Source organism: Rhinichthys klamathensis, unplaced genomic scaffold (genome assembly GCF_029890125.1).
Source record: "Rhinichthys klamathensis goyatoka isolate OS25496 unplaced genomic scaffold, OSU_Roscu_1.1 h1tg000646l_1, whole genome shotgun sequence".
Lineage (NCBI taxonomy): Eukaryota > Metazoa > Chordata > Actinopteri > Cypriniformes > Leuciscidae > Rhinichthys > Rhinichthys klamathensis.
The window spans coordinates 68,494-90,000 of NW_026607092.1; the positions used below are offsets into that span (position 1 = coordinate 68,494).

Here is a 21,507-nt window from a genome sequence, read left to right on the forward strand (position 1 = left end):
TTGAAGTCATATGTATTCGTGAAAAAGGTTGCCGTGTCAAAGGAAAGCGAAATATTTGTCGTATCATCCTTTTAACGTTCACGTCACGGGTATTTACCATAAATGCGCATCAGGAGCAGCGCTGGTCAGCATTCCACAGCGCGAGGAAGCCGCGGGGAAATAAAATCAGCGAGTCACGCATTGAATCAATGCCATATTGGTCTCTAATAAGTGAAGCATCAGCTTCAGCGTTACCCATGCGACGCATTGCTGCTCAGCTGAGCCTTGAAAAGTGGAACTCAAAGTTAAAAATAATACCTTGTTTCATTACATCTCTTTTAATGAATCAGCTTTTTTGAACGTGTTCGTTGAATGAACGAATGACTCACTTAAAGCCCGTTGTTGTAACAGTGTGTGCGCTGAGTGAAAGCCTTTCAATGCGCATACAGGGATCTCCCAGTCGCGGCAAGTTAAAGTTCACGGGGAAAATGTAAGCCTATTATTAAATCGATCCTCTGAGTTACGGATCGATCTTTAGAAATTAATATGAAAATCGATTCAGAATTGGTGAATCGATTTTTTCAACACAGCCCTAGTAGCCACGCCCCAAACTCTCCACCTGCTACAGTAGCCACACCCCCAAACTCTCCACCTGCTACAGTAGCCACTCCCCAAACTCTCACCTGCTTCAGTAGCCACGCCCCAAACTCTCCACCTGCTTCAGTAGCCACACCCCCAAACTCTCCACCTGCTACAGTAGCCCTGCCCCAAACTCTCCACCTGCTACAGTAGCCACGCCCCAAACTCTCCACCTGCTTCACTAGCCACACCCCCAAACTCTCCACCTGCTTCAGTAGCCACGCCCCAAACTCTCCACCTGCTTCAGTAGCCATACCCCCAAACTCTCCACCTGCTTCAGTAGCCAAGCCCCAAACTCTCCACCTGCTACAGTAGCCACTCCCCAAACTCTCCACCTGCTACAGTAGCCACTCCCCAAACTCTCACCTGCTTCAGTAGCCACGCCCCAAACTCTCACCTGCTTCAGTAGCCACGCCCCAAACTCTCCACCTGCTACAGTAGCCACGCCCCAAACTCTCCACCTGCTACAGTAGCCACGGCCCAAACTCTCCACCTGCTACAGTAGCCACGCCCCAAACTCTCCACCTGCTACAGTAGCCACGCTCCAAACTCTCCGCCTGCTACAGAAGCCACACCCCAAACTCTCCACCTGCTACAGAAGCCACGCCCCAAACTCTCCACCTGCTACAGAAGCCACACCCCAAACTCTCCACCTGCTACAGAAACCACGCCCCAAACTCTCCACCTGCTACAGAAGCCACGCCCCAAACTCTCCACCTGCTACAGAAGCCACGCCCCAAACTCTCCACCTGCTACAGTAGCCACGCCCCAAACTCTCCACCTGCTAGAGTAGCCACGCTCCAAACTCTCCGCCTGCTACAGTAGCCACGCCCCAAACTCTCCACCTGCTACAGTAGCCACGCCCCAAATTCTCCACCTGCTACAGTAGCCACGCCCCAAACTCTCCACCTGCTACAGTAGCCACGCCCCAAACTCTCCGTCTGCTACAGTAGCCACACCCCAAACTCTCCACCTGCTACAGTAGCAACGCTCCAAACTCTTCACCTGCTACAGTAGCCACGCCCCAAACTCTCCACCTGCTAGAGTAGCCACGCCCCAAACTCTCCACCTGCTACAGTAGCCACGCCCCAAACTCTCCACCTGCTACAGTAGCCACGCTCCAAACTCTCCACCTGCTACAGTAGCCACGCCCCAAACTCTCCACCTGCTACAGTAGCCACGCCCCAAACTCTCCACCTGCTACAGTAGCCACGCCCCAAACTCTCCACCTGCTACAGTAGCCACGGCCCAAACTCTCCACCTGCTACAGTAGCCACGCCCCAAACTCTCCACCTGCTACAGTAGCCACGCTCCAAACTCTCCGCCTGCTACAGAAGCCACACCCCAAACTCTCCACCTGCTACAGAAGCCACGCCCCAAACTCTCCACCTGCTACAGAAGCCACGCCCCAAACTCTCCACCTGCTACAGAAGCCACGCCCCAAACTCTCCACCTGCTACAGAAGCCACGCCCCAAACTCTCCACCTGCTACAGAAGCCACGCCCCAAACTCTCCACCTGCTACAGTAGCCACGCCCCAAACTCTCCACCTGCTAGAGTAGCCACGCTCCAAACTCTCCGCCTGCTACAGTAGCCACGCCCCAAACTCTCCACCTGCTACAGTAGCCACGCCCCAAATTCTCCACCTGCTACAGTAGCCACGCCCCAAACTCTCCACCTGCTACAGTAGCCACGCCCCAAACTCTCCGTCTGCTACAGTAGCCACACCCCAAACTCTCCACCTGCTACAGTAGCAACGCTCCAAACTCTTCACCTGCTACAGTAGCCACGCCCCAAACTCTCCACCTGCTAGAGTAGCCACGCCCCAAACTCTCCACCTGCTACAGTAGCCACGCCCCAAACTCTCCACCTGCTACAGTAGCCACGCTCCAAACTCTCCACCTGCTACAGTAGCCACGCCCCAAACTCTCCACCTGCTACAGTAGCCACACCGCCCCCAAACTCTCCACCTGCTACAGTAGCCACGCTCCAAACTCTCCGCCTGCTACAGTAGCCACGCCCCAAACTCTCCACCTGCTACAGTAGCCACGCCCCAAACTCTCCACCTGCTACAGTAGCCACACCCCCCCCAAACTCTCCACCTGCTACAGTAGCCACCCCCCAAACTCTCCGTCTGCTACAGTAGCCACACCCCAAACTCTCCACCTGCTACAGTAGCAACGCTCCAAACTCTCCACCTGCTACAGTAGCCACGCCCCAAACTCTCCACCTGCTACAGTAGCCACGCCCCAAACTCTCCACCTGCTACAGTAGCCACGCCCCAAACTCTCCACCTGCTACAGTAGCCACACCCCCCCCAAACTCTCCACCTGCTACAGTAGCCACGCTCCAAACTCTCCACCTGCTACAGTAGCCACGCCCCAAACTCTCCACCTGCTACAGTAGCCACACCACCCCCAAACTCTCCACATGCTACAGTAGCCACGCTCCAAACTCTCCACCTGCTACAGAAGCCACACCCCAAACTCTCCACCTGCTACAGAAGCCACGCCCCAAACTCTCCACCTGCTACAGAAGCCACATCCCAAACTCTCCACCTGCTACAGTAGCCACACCGCCCCCAAACTCTCCACCTGCTACAGTAGCCACGCTCCAAACTCTCCGCCTGCTACAGTAGCCACGCCCCAAACTCTCCACCTGCTACAGTAGCCACGCCCCAAACTCTCCACCTGCTACAGTAGCCACTCCCCAAACTCTCCACCTGCTACAGTAGCCACGCCCCAAACTCTCCACCTGCTACAGTAGCCACGCCCCAAACTCTCCACCTGCTACAGTAGCCACTCCCCAAACTCTCCACCCGCTACAGTAGCCACTCCCCAAACTCTCCACCTGCTACAGTAGCCACTCCCCAAACTCTCCACCTGCTACAGTAGCCACGCCCCAAACTCTCCACCTGCTACAGTAGCCACGCCCCAAACTCTCCACCTGCTACAGTAGCCACACCCCCCCCAAACTCTCCACCTGCTACAGTAGCCACGCCCCAAACTCTCCGTCTGCTACAGTAGCCACACCCCAAACTCTCCACCTGCTACAGTAGCAACGCTCCAAACTCTCCACCTGCTACAGTAGCCACGTCCCAAACTCTCCACCTGCTACAGTAGCCACGCCCCAAACTCTCCACCTGCTACAGTAGCCACGCCCCAAACTCTCCACCTGCTACAGTAGCCACACCCCCCCCCCCAAACTCTCCACCTGCTACAGTAGCCACGCTCCAAACTCTCCACCTGCTACAGTAGCCACGCCCCAAACTCTCCACCTGCTACAGTAGCCACACCACCCCCAAACTCTCCACATGCTACAGTAGCCACGCTCCAAACTCTCCACCTGCTACAGAAGCCACACCCCAAACTCTCCACCTGCTACAGAAGCCACGCCCCAAACTCTCCACCTGCTACAGAAGCCACACCCCAAACTCTCCACCTGCTACAGAAGCCACCCCCCAAACTCTCCACCTGCTACAGAAGCCACACCCCAAACTCTCCACCTGCTACAGAAGCCACGCCCCAAACTCTCCACTTGCTACAGAACCCACACCCCAAACTCTCCACCTGCTACAGAAGCCACTCCCCAAACTCTCCACCTGCTACAGAAGCCACGCCCCAAACTCTCCACCTGCTACAGAAGCCATGCCCCAAACTCTCCACCTGCTACAGTAGCCACGCCCCAAACTCTCCACCTGCTACAGTAGCCACGCCCCAAACTCTCCACCTGCTACAGTAGCCACGCCCCAAACTCTCCACCTGCTACAGAAGCCACGCCCCAAACTCTCCATCTGCTACAGTAGCCACGCCCCAAACTCTCCACCTGCTACAGTAGCCACGCCCCAAACTCTCCACCTGCTACAGTAGCCACGCCCCAAACTCTCCACCTGCTACAGTAGCCACGCCCCAAACTCTCCACCTGCTACAGTAGCCACGCCCCAAACTCTCCACCTGCTACAGAAGCCACGCCCCAAACTCTCCACCTGCTACAGTAGCCCCGCCCCAAACTCTCCACCTGCTACAGTAGCCACGCCCCAAACTCTCCACCTGCTACAGAAGCCACGCCCCAAACTCTCCATCTGCTACAGTATCTTACATACATACAACTATAAAAACCAACTCCTAACTGTAAGTATTAATTATAGCAACATAACACTTGCCACACATTTGTTACGCACGCATCATATTTTTTTACTCATTTGTTACTTTACTAAGCGTTTAGACTGTTGTTCCCCTAGCAGATGATAACCAGCAAATAAAGGCTTGCATTGTAGTGTCCGAGCCATATTTAAAGAGCAGAAACTTAATTTTTGCTAGTCTAAGTTGCTTACTGCTGCAACTACCCACAACATCATAGCAACAGCCCAGAGCACCCTAGCAACAACCTTGCAAAATACTCTAGTAGGCTAATAGAACATCCTAATAGCCATCTAGCAACACCACAGCGAAAACTCTACAAACACCCTGTCAAACGCTCTTAGATAAATTAACACAATAAGCTAGAAATTAAAATCTTGTTTACTTTATGAATCGCGAGAGAGAGAGAGAGAGAGAACATGATATATGAAATTGGGAGGTGCTGGAAGAGGGAATGAGAGAGAGAGAGAGAGAGAGAGAGAGAGAGAGAGAGAGAGAGAGAGAGAGAGAGAGAGAGAGAGAGAGTAGTGCCTGAGGAACACTCAGACAGAACAAATGAGCAGCCGCGGCTTGACTCCCGCTAGAGACGCTGATATCGGCTCGTTCTGCAGGAGTCAGATTACATCTGGAGAGGATCAGCTCGATCTGAGACACAGCTGAGGAGTTTCTCTGAAGATCTCAGCTCACAGAGAGAGACAGACCCTCGTGGTCGCAGTTCCCCACATGTACAAATGAAATCATGGATTCACTGTTGAGGACAGCGGTGCGCGGGGACGCCACGGATCTGTGCGCGTGATGACCATGGAGAGCATGTTTATTGGTAAGTCTGGTTATTATAAGTCTGCGGGTTTGTTTTATAGACTCCCCGTCTGGTCTCTCACGGGGACATCAGCGCAGCCTCACCACACACACACCTGATTTGTTGCAGTGGAGTTTAGCAAACAGCGTGAAATCGCGCGTTTCTGCAAAACTGAAGGAATTATGATGAGATTTTAGGAAACGTCTCAGCGTGTTGTCTGGAGCTTCCAGCTGAAGGGATTATTCCTTTCCAAATGTGCGGAGGAACGGGATCAGATCTCACCGCAGCAGATCTGTTGATCTGAGGTCAATCTGATGCAGTTTTTAGGGGTTTGAATGTGTGTGTGTTTTTTTTATTTTTTATTACATTTTTAGAAATGTAATTGGGATCGTTTAACAGTGTGGATGTAAACTTTCAAGACATTAGTTTTACATTTATGAATGTAAAAGGCAAGGTGTCTATTTTTTTTTTAGATGCTTTTAGATGTTTTACCATTTTTATCACTTCTAAACTTTTTTGCAGTCCTGTAATGTGACGTGATTTATTTATTTATTATTATTTATTATTATTTTGTACAAAAATCTAACTCTTAATTTGAATCTGCGCCAAAATAAAAAATAAAAATCTTTGGAAGATATCACTGAACATTTATTTAACCATAGGAAAAGTTCATTTCTTAGTTATTTTTCATCTCTGTTTTTTGTGGTTATTTAAAATTAGACAAATTTTATATTATTTTAATCGTATCTGTTTTTTACCAGTTGAGACAGTTCTTTAAGGATGATCTAACCAGAAAAAGACACTATAGCCGGGTTTAAATCCCAGTTGCGCAGGCGGGGCATGATGTCACACTGCGTTACAATGAGCCCCTATTATAACTATTCTATTCTATACTTTGATGAATTCTATTGAGAAACAATGATAAAAAAGTGAATAAAGACAGGGTTAATGTTATGAAATTATTAATTATTATTATGTTTTTAATATGCTGTATAGCTGTGTTGTGCTTGAAAAAATTAATTTTGGTGATCAAAGATGAGTTTTAAGAGATAATTGACTACAGGGGCGGGGGACTTTAAGAGTTTATGATTTGATCATTATTGCAGTGATTATTATGTATCTTGCATGTTATATGTTTGGCAGCAGTTCTTCTAACCCTAATTGATGGAGTGTGTAGCGTTTCATTTCTTAAACACCCATGTAGGAAGACACATCATGGCCATATTCCAGGAGGACAATGTCAAAATTCACCAGGCTCAGATTGTGAAAGAATGAAGAATCATTTTTCACACATGAATCCAGACCTTAAATTCATTGAAAGTCTTTGGGATGTGCTGGAGGAGACTTTACAGAGTGCTGGACTCTTGCATTGGCGATACAAGATCTTGACCAAAAATGGATGCACCTCTTGATGGAAAAAATGTTGTGATGTTATTTCCATCAAATTATGCAACTTTTGCAAAACATGCATGCAAGAAACATAATAATCACTGCAATAATGATCCAATCATAGACTCTTAAAGGGATACTCCACCGTTTTTTTCATATTAAACTATGTTATTCCCTTAACTAAGACGAGTTGATGCATACCTCTCTCGTCTCAGTGTGGCACTCAATCGCTCTCTCTTGCGGCGAAACTTTGTTAGCACTTAGCTTAGCCCAGTTCATTCATTAGGATCCAAGCAGAGAAGCGAGCAAACACCTCCACGTTTTCCCTATTTAAATACAGTTACACGTGTAACTCGAACAAGTATGGTGACACAAAATAAAACATGGCACTTTTCTAAGCGTGTAAAATGGATAAGTATGGATAGCACTTGGGAGCACTTCAACTCGGCGCAGTAATATCATGACTCCTGAAAAATCCTCTCCCTCTCATTGATGATATGATGATATTACATCGCCGAGTCGAAGTGCTCCTTTGGATACTAATGAATGAACTGGGCTAAGCTAAGTGCTAACAAAGTGTCTCAGCGCGCCAGAGCGATTGAGTGCACGCATAAGACGACAGAGGTGTGTATCAACTCGTCTTAGTTAAGGGAATAACATAGTTTAACATGAAAAAAACGGTGGAGTATCCCTTTAAGCATTTGCATATTTAAATCCTAGTAATGAGAAAAGATGTATCTTGAACTCTATCATGGAAAAACTAGCATGTGTAAACCTTAATCAAACACATTAATAATCAATTAAAAAGAAATGTATCCCTGTATGATATTACGCTGTACCCGGCCCAGCGGTTTTAGAAATAAATGGATGGATGAATCAGTTGCGAGCGCCATCTTCTGGCGAGAAGTGGGAATTCATTCGACACGACTCTCACAGTGCATTATGGGTATTCTCTAGCTATTGAGCGTACATCAGTCGTACACTTTTTATTGCTGTGCATTGTGGGATAGAATGAGTGCACACGATAACGTCCTCTACGGTTTCAGACACCACTTCAAATGGCTGTCCCCTATTTAAGGGTATAGGGGGCATTTCGGACACAGCCCATGACGCAGGTGACGTGCTGTGATGCGTGATAACACACACACACACACACACTCCCATTATAATCAACAAATCCATCTGCACTGGACGTGCCTGATGCTCCTTTTGACAGGGAGACCCTGATTATAGATAGTTTATGTTCTAGATTGCACAGCAACTATTCTTTATTTATTAATTTGTTGTGTATCTAGATAACTTCTGACTGAAATCAAAGGTAACTTGACGTTTCCGGCCCCTGATGTGCAGCTTCAGTGCAGTGGACAGCCTCAACTATCGTGTCCGGTGTTTGGTTCCTCCGTATAGGCAGCATTTTAGGCATGAGAGGCGAGGCGGTCCTGGCTTTAGAGCATGTAGATCTTGTTAGGACGTGGGTGATGACAGCAGAGACTGCAGTGTGGTTAACCCCAGATATTTTATTTATTTGGTTTATAACCTCAGATTGCAGAACACATGGCTAGTGTTTCCTGACCACTGCTTTACTACAGTTTAAAACCCAATTAGTTTTGCATGCAATATATATACGTTTGTGTGTGTGTGTGTGTGTGTGTGTGTGTGTGTGTGTGTGTGTGTGTGCTTATTTATTGTAAACTTGAAATCCTAATTTTTTAATCTTCAGAATAAATGATCAGTCACTGAACCCGGTGCACAATACCACAACTGGCTCTTAATGGAATGTGCAAAACAACTTAAGCTTTATGAACAACATCTGTGTTATAAAATATTGACTCATCCCTCAGTTTGTCAAAACAAACAAAATTTACAGTAGAAGTCTATGATGTGAGGCATTCCAGTGGGTTTCAAAGCGTGGATCTCGTATGTGTTGATATTATTTGAGCTGTTTAGTTGTCTCAATCATCCGTTTAGCAGTGGGATTACTTGTCTAGATGAATGTCTGTTTATGCATTATCAATATAATTCCCATGGGTGGAACAATAAAGGGGTCTAATACCTGAAGCAGTATCCAGTCTAGCATCAGTACTGAGAGAAAGATGTGCTGTAATCAAATACCAGGTAGATCAGTTTTGTTATGATGTTAATCAGTTATTAGTGTGCTGCTATTTTAATTTTGAGAGCGCAAAAACAAAAATTTTAAAAGCTTGCATATTTATTATTAATAATATTTATTTATATTATTTGTTTATTTTATATGCACCGCTATTTTTCAGTGGCTGTCTAGATTTTATTAGCAACACAATGGTGTAGTTATAATATCTACCAGCAGGGGCAAACTAAGCATGCAAACCATGCTAAACCTTGATTACTTGGTAAATGGTCTCTTTCTGGTATTCTTGTGTGTATTATGCAAAAAACTGCATGCTCAACCAGCATGTTCATAACAGTAGTTGAAATATTGTATAACTTTGCTCAGAAAAGATTGGTCTTAAGGCCCGGCCCGTTCACACCAAGAACAATAAGATACCCATAACTATTTTATTCGTTCCACATCAACGAACAATAAAACTCTGTTTATTCGAACCTCACGCTGCAGGTTTTGTCGTCTGTCACTTTAAATGCTCGAGCTCTTTAAAGCATGATGGATTCTGATTGGCTGTCAGTGTTTTTATCGGTCATCATCAGTTCTGTAAGTCATTCCAATGATATCGCTTTTCTGTGCCATTATCGTTATAGTTGTGGTGTGGACTCTGCTCATCTTTTATACGATTGTCTTTATCGTTACAGTTATTGTATTTAGTGTGAACAGGCTTTTAGAGGTGTTAGTTATGTATTATTTTGTTGGTCTTGGAGCTATACTTTTGAAACAATATTTTAACACTTATCTTGTTGCAATTCCCTAAGAGCCTTCCTTTGTAAGTGCATTGCTGTAAATAATGCAATAAATAAATAATGCTTGTTTTCAAATTGAAGGAAAAGAAATGTTGTATTGATTTAAACTTCTTTATATTGTCCACTCGTAGGACTCGTAGGTTTTCAATGACAGTCCATCAGGAGAGGGCTCTCTGCTTCATGCAGTGTGTGTTTCGAGGGCAAGTATGTGTGTTTTTTATATCAAGGGACATGGAGATAAAGCAGGCCGGATCAAGTCTAGGAGAATCCTAGGAGTGACAGAGAGCGGATGTGATTAATTATTTACGTGCCATATTTGTCCTCTAGACATCATTTTTTCTCTCAGTCAGCACCGCTCCGAGCAGCGAACGCTGTTTTAAGATGATGGGCACATCTGAACAGAGATATGGAGACAGTGCTACAGGCGGTTTCACACACACACACATACGCACGCACGCACACACACACACACAGGTTGGTTTTCCTATACTTGTGAGGACATCCATAGGCGTAATTGTTTTTATACCCTAAACCTACCCATTACACACACACACTAAACCGACCCCTAAACCTACCCATCGCACACACACATACTAACCCGACCCCTAAACCTACCCATCACACACACACACACACACTAACCCGACCCCTAAACCTACCCATCACACACACATACACACACTAACCCGACCCCTAAACCTACCCATCACACACACATACACACACTAACCCGACCCCTAAACCTACCCATCAGACACACACACACGCATACACACACTAACCCGACCCCTAAACCTACCCATCACACACACACACACGCATACACACACTAACCCCACCCCTAAACCTACCCATCACACACACATACACACACTAATCCGACCCCTAAACCTACCCATCACACACACACACACACACACGCACACTAACCCGACCTCTAAACCTACCCATCACACACACACACGCATACACATACTAACCCGACCCCTAAACCTACCCATCACACACACACACACACACACGCACACTAACCCGACCTCTAAACCTACCCATCACACACACACACGCATACACATACTAACCCGACCCCTAAACCTACCCATCACACACACACACGCATACACACACTAACCCCACCCCTAAACCTACCCATCACACACATATACACACACTACCCGACCCCTAAACCTACCCATCACACACACACACGCATACACACACTAACCCCACCCCTAAACCTACCCATCACACACACACACGCATACACACACTAACCCGACCCCTAAACCTACCCATCACACACACATACACACACTAACCCGACCCCTAAACCTACCCATCACACACACACACACGCATACACACACTAACCCCACCCCTAAACCTACCCATCACACACACACACGCATACACACACTAACCCCACCCCTAAACCTACCCATCACACACACATACACACACTAACCCGACCCCTAAACCTACCCATCACACACACACACACGCACACTAACCCGACCCCTAAACCTACCCATCACACACACACACGCATACACACACTAACCCCACCCCTAAACCTACCCATCACACACACACACGCATACACACACTAACCCCACCCCTAAACCTACCCATCACACACACATACACACACTAACCCGACCCCTAAACCTACCCATCACACACACACACACGCACACTAACCCGACCCCTAAACCTACCCATCACACACACACACGCATACACACACTAACCCGACCCCTAAACCTACCCATCACACACACACACACGCATACACACACTAACCCGACCCCTAAACCTACCCATCACACACACATACACACACTAACCCGACCCCTAAACCTACCCATCACACACACATACATACACTAACCCGACCCCTAAACCTACCCATCACACACACACACGCATACACACACTAACCCGACCCCTAAACCTACCCATCACACACACACACACGCATACACACACTAACCCGACCCCTAAACCTACCCATCACACACACATACACACACTAACCCGACCCCTAAACCTACCCATCACACACACATACACACACTACCCGACCCCTAAACCTACCCATCACACACACACACACACGCATACACACACTAACCCCACCCCTAAACCTACCCATCACACACACATACACACACTACCCTACCCCTAAACCTACCCATCTCACACACACACACACACTACCCTACCCCTAAACCTACCCATCACACACACACACACACTACCCGACCCCTAAACCTACCCATCACACACACACACACACGCATACACACACTAACCCCACCCCTAAACCTACCCATCACACACACATACACACACTACCCTACCCCTAAACCTACCCATCTCACACACACACACACACTACCCTACCCCTAAACCTACCCATCACAGAAAACTTTATGCATGTTCACATTTTTAATAAAACTGTTTAGTATGTTTTTTAAGCCATTTGAAATACGACGACTCAGGAAATGTCCTCATAAATCACGTTCACGTTGTAATACCAGTGTAATACCAATGTCATTATACAAATTTCTGTCCTCATAAATCACAACAACAAACACACACACTTCTCTCCCCTGTTTCATTACTGTGCAATCGCTGTGTGTGTTTTAGCAGTATTTCACAGAGCCGGTGGGTGAGAACTGAAGCAGGTGGGAGGGAATGAGGTCAAAGTTCATGCTTGGATTCAGGGTTTTAAAACTATTTTCGTCTTTTTCTTACCAAACTTGTTGGGTTTTCTTTTGCATCCTCTCCAGATGTAACCCACAGCTTATAATCTCACTCTATATATTGCACATATGCATATACTGTAATCCAGTCTAACTGATACATGTCGGCTTTATACTCAAGTTTGATATGTGAAATAGCTATTTTCACATTAGCCAAGTTTTCATTCAGCGTTTTTGTGCACATTGAACACTTTGAATTTTTGAAAAATGTATGAGGTGAAAACCTTTTAATTCTGTTAGAAGCATAAACTACGATGTAAATACATTTACCAAATAAATTCCTAGATGCACATCAAAAAAGTCTTGCAACTTTGCCTTAAAGGGATAGTTCATCCCAAAATGAAAATTCTGTCATTAATTACTCGCCCTCATGTCGTTGCACAAACAAAGCACTCACATCGCTTCATAACATTGAGGTTAAACCACGGGAGTCACATGGATTTCTTTAATGATGTCTTTACTACCTTTCTGCGGCTTGAAAGTGGTAGTTGCGTAGACTGTCAATGGAGGGACAGAAAGCTCTCAGATTTCATCAAAAAGATCTTGTTTTCCGAAGATGAACAAAAGTCTTACAGGTTTGGAACGACACAAGGGTGAGTAATTAATGGCCGAATTGTAATTTTTTGGGTGAACTATTCCTTTAAGTCATGTGACTGAATAATTCTTTAAGATAATTGGCTGCAATCACTTCTCAAAACTGTCTGAAATGCTGTGGCTTGCATACATTCAAAAAAATCTATCGATACACTAAATGAAATCACATGGCTGAAAAACACCTCGAGGCCTGACTGCAGATTACTGTAATAATCATAGTAAGCTGGCACATGAAGAGTTTATTTACATTGGTTTTTAAAGTCTCCCTGTAATCAATAAATGTATCCTTTTAAACTCATCTTTGATGACCAAAATGACGTTTAAACTTTTTTCCTTGAAAACAATTCTTCACGCCTTCAAATATCTTGAATGTAACTCGACACCCTTGCCTCATTTAGTAGTATACGCGGTTCTATGAATATGCAAATGAGCCCCGCCTCCACTCACTCCCTCAGCTCAGAGATCCACTGGTTGACGATCACACGTTGATCTGATTGGTTACAAGGTCGTTTGTGACGTCAGAAACACCAGCGATTTCAAACCGTGTTTTTGAGACTGTCTTTGGTTCACTGCAGTTTTAAGGAGAAAATCTTCGACTTATGAATTTACACATGATTTGTCTTAAAGCATATTAAAAACACCACATATAAACAACATTAAAAGCTCGATTTTCACCACATGGGGATTTTAAGTTCAGGGATTCACATGCAGACAGATAATGAGAGAAATTCGATGAGACCGCAAGTGGCAAGGAGAGAAAAGCATAAGTGGGGAACGTGAGGCTAAGCAAACCATGCTAACCCTTGAACCCTTGACCCCATTCTGTAGAAGCCTGAGAGCTTGTTTCAGCGCTGAGAGCGAGGTGGTCTCCACGAAGAGAAGGTGCTGAAAATATAACTCACTAAAAGCAGCGCAAAGACTGACTGACTGCAGGGCAGAGAAGATTGGACATTTTCCACATTACTGTTCTTTGAAACGGAAAACAGAGCCGTAAAAGACTCGCTCACGCTTGCAGGCACAGTGTCAAAAAAGCCTCGTAACAATCAAAATGTTCTCATCAACTTAATAAGTCGTGTTCCCTTAAACCCGAGTGACAAGCTGCCAGCATTGATGTTTTGCTTGTTTGCCTTTTTCCAGAAAGAGGCTCTTTGAATGTTGCTGCATCGTGCTCACACAATAATCAAACCTCGTAAAGCTTTTCAAGCCCCCGAGGAGATAAAACCCAGATGTTTCGCTCTAAAACGCCCTCATGGTTAGCGCTGGGAGAGCGGCGCGCGCTCGGACACAGTTTCTGCTGTCACTCAGGCCACGCTTTTGCTTGCATATTTAATTCTGTTTTCTTGTTCAGTGTCTGGCGCCGTGACAGCATTCCTTTAGCCTGATGTCGTTTGACATGTCAGAGTCGAGTCGCCGACACGGAGGTCTGAGATTGACATGCTTCGTGCAAGTGCAAGCACGTTTTCCTTCTCCCTCGACAAAGGCATGTGGCGCAACAATTTAGTTTTTTTTTTTTTTTTATTATTCTCTTGTTTTATTATTTATCATCCCTACATGCCAGAAGGACTAGAGGAATTAGTAACATTTTGTTTCGTAATCTATGTCAAGCTGGTGCTGAGATTTCAAAACTCCCATAGGAAAGAAAACACACAGATGAGATTGGTTATTTGAGATTCAACAGCACATGTAACTCTTCTGTCATAGTTGTTTCTGCTAGACAATAATAAGATCAAATGGAGAAGTCTCCCAATTTCTCCTGAGAAAATACCTTAGTTCTGTCATGACAAGTCTCAAGAGTGTTTGGCATGATAATGGGTATGACAATGTTGATATGTTTGGTCTTGGAGGAATAGATATGCTACGCTGCTGCTGCTATTATTGCTGCTGCTGTCAGTTATTGATGCTGCTATCAGTTATTGCTGCTGCTGTCAGTTATTGCTGCTGCTGTCAGTTATTGATGCTGCTATCAGTTATTGCTGCTGCTGTCAGTTATTGCTGCTGCTGTCAGTTATTGATGCTGCTATCAGTTATTGCTGCTGCTGTCAGTTATTGATGCTGCTATCAGTTATTGATGCTGCTATCAGTTATTGCTGCTGCTGTCAGTTATTGCTGCTGCTGTCAGTTATTGATGCTGTTATCAGTTATTGCTACTGCTGTCAGTTATTGATGCTGCTGTCAGTTATTGCTGCTGCTGTCAGTTATTGCTGCTGCTGTCAGTTATTGATGCTGCTATCAGTTATTGCTGCTGCTGTCAGTTATTGATGCTGCTATCAGTTATTGCTGCTGCTGTCAGTTATTGATGCTGCTATCAGTTATTGCTGCTGCTGTCAGTTATTGATGCTGCTATCAGTTATTGCTGCTGCTGTCAGTTATTGCTGCTGCTGTCAGTTATTGATGCTGCTGTCAGTTATTGATGCTGCTGTCAGTTATTGATGCTGCTGTCAGTTATTGATGCTGCTGTCAGTTATTGCTGCTGCTGTCAGTTATTGCTGCTGCTGTCAGTTATTGATGCTGCTGTCAGTTATTGATGCTGCTGTCAGTTATTGCTGCTGCTGTCAGTTATTGATGCTGCTATCAGTTATTGCTACTGCTGTCAGTTATTGCTGCTGCTGTCAGTTATTGCTGCTGCTGTCAGTTATTGCTGCTGCTGTCAGTTATTGATGCTGCTGTCAGTTATTGATGCTGCTATCAGTTATTGCTACTGCTGTCAGTTATTGCTGCTGCTGTCAGTTATTGCTGCTGCTGTCAGTTATTGCTGCTGCTGTCAGTTATTGCTGCTGGTGTCAGTTATTGCTGCTGCTGTCAGTTATTGATGCTGCTGTCAGTTATTGCTGCTGGTGTCAGTTATTGCTGCTGCTGTCAGTTATTGATACTGCTGTCAGTTATTGCTGCTGCTGTCAGTTATTGCTACTGCTGTCAGTTATTGATACTGCTGTCAGTTATTGCTGCTGCTGTGAGTTATTGCTGCTGCTGTCAGTTATTGCTGCTGCTGTCAGTTATTGATGCTGCTGTCAGTTATTGATACTGCTGTCAGTTATTGCTGCTGCTGTCAGTTATTGCTACTGCTATCAGTTATTGATGCTGCTGTCAGTTATTGATGCTGCTGTCAGATGCTGCTGTCAGTTATTGATGCTGCTGCTGTCAGATGCTGCTGTCAGTTATTGATGCTGCTGTCAGTTATTGCTACTGCTGTCAGTTATTGCTACTCCTGTCAGTTATTGCTACTCCTGTCAGTTATTGATGCTGCTGTCAGATGCTGCTGTCAGTTATTGCTGCTGCTGTCAGTTATTGATGCTGATGTCAGTTATTGATGCTGCTATCAGTTATTGCTGCTGCTGTCAGTTATTGATGCTGCTGTCAGTTATTGATGCTGCTGTCAGATGCTGCTGTCAGTTACTGCTGCTGCTATCAGTTATTGCTACTGCTGTCAGTTATTGATGCTGCTGTCAGTTATTGCTACTGCTGTCAGTTATTGATGCTGCTGTCAGATGCTGCTGTCAGTTATTGATGCTGCTGTCAGTTATTGCTGCTGCTGTCAGTTATTGATGCTGCTGTCAGTTATTGCTGCTGCTGTCAGTTATTGATGCTGCTGTCAGTTATTGCTGCTGGTGTCAGTTATTGCTGCTGCTGTCAGTTATTGCTGCTGCTGTCAGTTATTGCTGCTGCTGTCAGTTATTGATGCTGCTGTCAGTTATTGATACTGCTGTCAGTTATTGCTACTGCTGTCTGTTATTGCTGCTGCTGTCAGTTATTGCTACTGCTGTCAGTTATTGATACTGCTGTCAGTTATTGCTGCTGCTGTCAGTTATTGCTGCTGCTCTGAGTTATTGCTGCTGCTGTCAGTTATTGATACTGCTGTCAGTTATTGCTGCTGCTGTCAGTTATTGCTGCTGCTGTCAGTTATTGATGCTGCTGTCAGTTATTGATGCTGCTGTCAGTTATTGCTGCTGCTATCAGTTATTGCTACTGCTGTCAGTTATTGCTGCTGCTGTCAGTTATTGCTACTGCTGTCAGTTATTGCTACTCCTGTCAGTTATTGATGCTGCTGTCAGTTATTGATGCTGCTGTCAGATGCTGCTGTCAGTTATTGATGCTGCTGTCAGTTATTGCTACTCCTGTCAGTTATTGCTACTCCTGTCAGTTATTGATGCTGCTGTCAGATGCTGCTGTCAGTTATTGATGCTGCTGTCAGTTATTGCTACTCCTATCAGTTATTGCTACTCCTGTCAGTTATTGCTACTCCTGTCAGTTATTGATGCTGCTGTCAGATGCTGCTGTCAGTTATTGATGCTGCTGGTAGTTATTGATGCTGCTGTCAGTTATTGATGCTGCTGTCAGTTATTGCTGCTGCTGTCAGTTATTGATGCTGCTGTCAGTTATTGCTGCTGCTGTCAGTTATAGCAAGTAACACATGCTGCTGCTGTACAATATAGCATACATGAATTACCCGCAGCAGATCTATGCAGGTGGAGCTGGGGAAGTGGAGGGTTTCTGAAAGCACACTGCTACAGCAAATGCTGAACAAGTATTTCAAGGTTGAGCAGCGGGCTCATTGGCTGCTGATACAGCAGGAATCAATCAGCTGCGCCCTATAGAGAATGATGTGATTGCAAGCAGTTTGAGTTGAGTTGAGTTTCAGAAGATTTCTGAGAAAATGTCAAGCTATACAATCAAAAGAAGAGAAAACTAGTTGTTTTATTTCAGATAACAGCTCAACAAAATCACACAGTAGATCTTAATATCACAGTTTCTCAGACAAAAGATCAAGTAGAGAGACTTTCTCTGAAGTATCCAACTTTTCCCTGAGAAAAAGACCTTGGTAATCTAATTTCTAGAGTTTCAGAAGAGATGCAGGAAAATGTAAAGCTTTGCAATCAGCAGAATTGAAATAGTTGTTTTATGGATTTTATTTTAGATGAGATATCATTATGTGTTGTTTTTCTTAGAGAGCAATAAAAAAAATGGAGACTGTCTTAATTCTCCTGCATTTCAGATGTTTCTCCTGAGACAAAAACCTCTTTTGCCTCCTCTAGAGTTTCACAACAGATCTAAAAAATGTGTTCTTATTTGTCAATATAAGTTAACTTGCAAGATATTTCAATATGGACTCAGACATTCCTTGTTTGACCAAATGACCTGAGCTGCTATTCACAAATAATCATTATCTATGTCAAGAATAGATAAAGATAAGATACGATTTTTTTTCTTCTTTTTTTTAGGAGAAACATCTGAGACTTAAAAGAAACACAAAGCATAAATCAAACCCTGAGTGGTCCATTTTTCTTTGGCATCACATTTCTGCAACGCTTTGGGTCTGTTTGTCTTTCTTCTCTGGCTTTTGTCTCCGTTTGGAGGCAGAACGCGGTTTCTTTTTCTGGTGCGTTAATGGGATGTGCTGTAAAAATCTGCCTTTCCAACGCCACCCACACAAACACTCGACTGTAATAAAACAAGCCATTTACTTTTGTTTTCCGCCACTGGTTTCTGTCTTTCCCACTTGGACTATAGTTTGTCTCTACTGCTAATACAGATAACAGCCAATCAAGAGTCTCAGTTTGACAAGTATATTGCTCAGGTATTTATAGCACCGGGAGAGTGAATATGGCAGATAGTTTTAGTAATGGGTAAAAAGTCATCATGTCATTGGTGTTCAGATCCTCAGCAGAGATTTCACTGCATGTGGCAAAGAAATGTTCTGAATCATCATGTCATGCTTGAATTGAACTCATGAATTCTGTGTTCGCTGTGATTTCGCCAACTAGGCCGTGTTCCTGTCAGCCAATCAAATTTTAGGGATAGCCAAAAATTGCTTCGGTATTCAGTTTGCCGCTACTGATCATGGAGAGTTCTGTCTTTGGCAGGGTTATTATAACCCTGTTTAGTTTTAGGATTTTTTGCTGCATTTTCATGTTGAAGGTAGGCAAGTTTTAAAGGTTTTATAGTATGGCATGTATCAAAAACTAAAGCCAAATGCATTTTTTTTTTGTCATTTTTATTTAATTTTAGTCCGTTTTCGAGTTGTGACAATGTGTTTTAGTTTAGATCGTTTTCCCCCATTTTTATTTTTAATTGAATTCTAGTGTTGTCAATGTTTTATTTGAGTGTATTTCAGGAAAGAAGTTGAAAAATTGAGAAATCCAAAGTTGTTGAAGAGCATATTAAATGATTTTATATTTTAAAGGAAGACGTTTACGTAAAATAACACCAGAATTTGTGCAACTGTCTTTCCTCCAGATAGCCAATTTACTTGCACAACAGTTTCGGATAGCATTGCGTGGTTTATGTGGTGTGTTTGGCTTCCCATAGAGCTCATAACTAAATAAATCAAGCTGCCTTATGATGAGAAAGGATAATTTGGCATGCAGATGTGAGGGATGTCAGCACTTCTAAAATAAGCGGCTAAACAAAAACAAATACATTTAATAATGAGTCAATCTCTCTCTCCATTGGTTGCACATGTGCATCATCTCATAATAAGCGAGTGTGTTTGGTGACTCCTGTCTCTTCTGTTCCTCCTCAGGTAATGCGTGTCAGAGCAGACTGGTGCCAGCGCTGGTTCGAGCTTCTCTGCCCACTGTGCCAGCCTCTCTGGGCATGAAGCACTTCTTCCCCTTCCCTCTGGACAGCGGATCCACACTCAGCCTCATTCCCAGCTTCAGCACCGTGAGTCTCACAAACACACTCCGTCTGGATGTGCTAATGAGGTCCACTCGATTCTTGCGCCAGTGGTTACACACACACGCCGCCCGTCGTGGTTCGAGGAGAGTGTTACTTGTGATAATTGTCACATGAGTGTTGGTATTTTGCTGCTGGTGTTTTGTATGGAAGCTTTTTTCAGCCACAGAAAAACAGCCACAGTCTTTTTAATCTCACAATTGCGAGTTATTAAGTCATAGTTGTGTCAAAAAGTAAAAAACAAAAAAAGTATCTTTATTTGTCTCCCTGAGGAGAAATTAGTTTTGGATATAAAGAGATTACAACAAGACAGAACAGAGGTACAGGTTTAAAACAGTTAAAAGACAAAAGTACATAAAACATTAAATGTGATTAAGTGTGATATAAAGTCGCAATTTTGTGTTATTTGTATCTCCCAATTGCATGTTATAAAATCCGAATTGCATAATATAAAGTCTCAAATGCGGGTTATAAAGTCAGAATTGCGTGATATAAAATCGAAATTGCGTTATAAAGTCAAAATTGTGAAAAAATAAACTCGCAATCTTGACTTTTTTTCAGTTTATATCTTGAGAAAAGAAGTCAGAATTGTGAGATATAAAGTCTCAAATGTGCGTTATAAAGTCAGAATTGCGTGATATAAAATCAAAATTGTCTTATAAAGTCAGAATTGTGAGAAATAAACTCGCAATCCTGACTTTTTTTCTCGCAAGTGCGAGTTTATATCTTGAGAAAAGAAGAGATATAAACTCGCAATTGTCAAGACATCTTCACTTATATAGCGCTTTTAACAATGTAGATTGTTCCAAAGTGGCTTTACAGTGATAATAGGTAAATAATAAATTAAAGTAACAGATTGTTAGAAAAAAAGTATCAGATTGTGAGAAAAAAAAGTCCAAATTGCGAGTTTATTTCTCGCAATTGAAAGTTTATAACACGATATTGCGACTTTATATCATGCTATTCTGACTTTATATCTCCCAGTTGCATGTTATGAAGTCAGAATTGTGAGATATAAACTCGCAATTGCGAGGAAAAAAAAAGTCAGGATTGCGAGTTTATATTTCACAATTCTGACTTTATAACGCAATTTCGACTTTATATCACGCAATTCTGACTTAATAACTCGCTTTTGAGACTTTATATCACGCAATTCTGACTTAATAACTCGCTTTTGAGACTTTATATTACGCAATTCTGAGATAAAAGTCAGAATTGCAAGATGTAAGCCCACAATTCTGAGAAAAATGGCGAAAAGAAGTTTCAATAGTTTTGGGACTGTTCAGTGTGGAGTGGTTCTGGAAATGCAAAGCCAGATGTTGTTATAAACTATAGGTTTGTGAACTTCGGAAGATCATATAAACATGTCATTTGAGTCAGCTGGATGATAGATGTATATCTGGCTTCCAAATAATAATTGGTGCTAAAAGAAGAAGACAAAACAAATGGTCTTTATTTATTTAAGAAACGTCACAAAGGACTTTCTCACAAAGTTTCTCATAGATACCAGTGAGTTTACATGGAGCAGGTTTTGGAGACCTTTGGTTAAGTATCCTATCCCTCAGATGTTTCTCCTGAGAAAAAGGCCCAAGTTTTATGAAGAGCTTTCATACTCTGCCACGAGACCAAATGGGTAGCAA

The 21,507-nt window shown here is 43.9% G+C and overlaps 1 protein-coding gene across 2 annotated transcripts in view; it reads left to right on the top strand.

Moving 5' to 3' along the window:
* Window positions 1-5,238: 5,238 nt before the first annotated feature.
* The window catches only part of znf385d (zinc finger protein 385D), a 96,559-nt gene continuing 80,290 nt past the window's right edge, over window positions 5,239-21,507 (top strand). Inside the window, exons 1-2 of one of the 2 annotated variants that reach the window (XM_056241490.1) lie at window positions 5,239-5,576; window positions 19,713-19,855. In XM_056241490.1, coding sequence (XP_056097465.1) covers window positions 5,552-5,576; window positions 19,713-19,855 — 168 coding nt within the window. In that variant the 5' untranslated portion in view covers window positions 5,239-5,551. The remainder of the gene's footprint in view (window positions 5,577-19,712; window positions 19,856-21,507) is intronic. The other variant, XM_056241489.1, reaches the window with a different exon arrangement.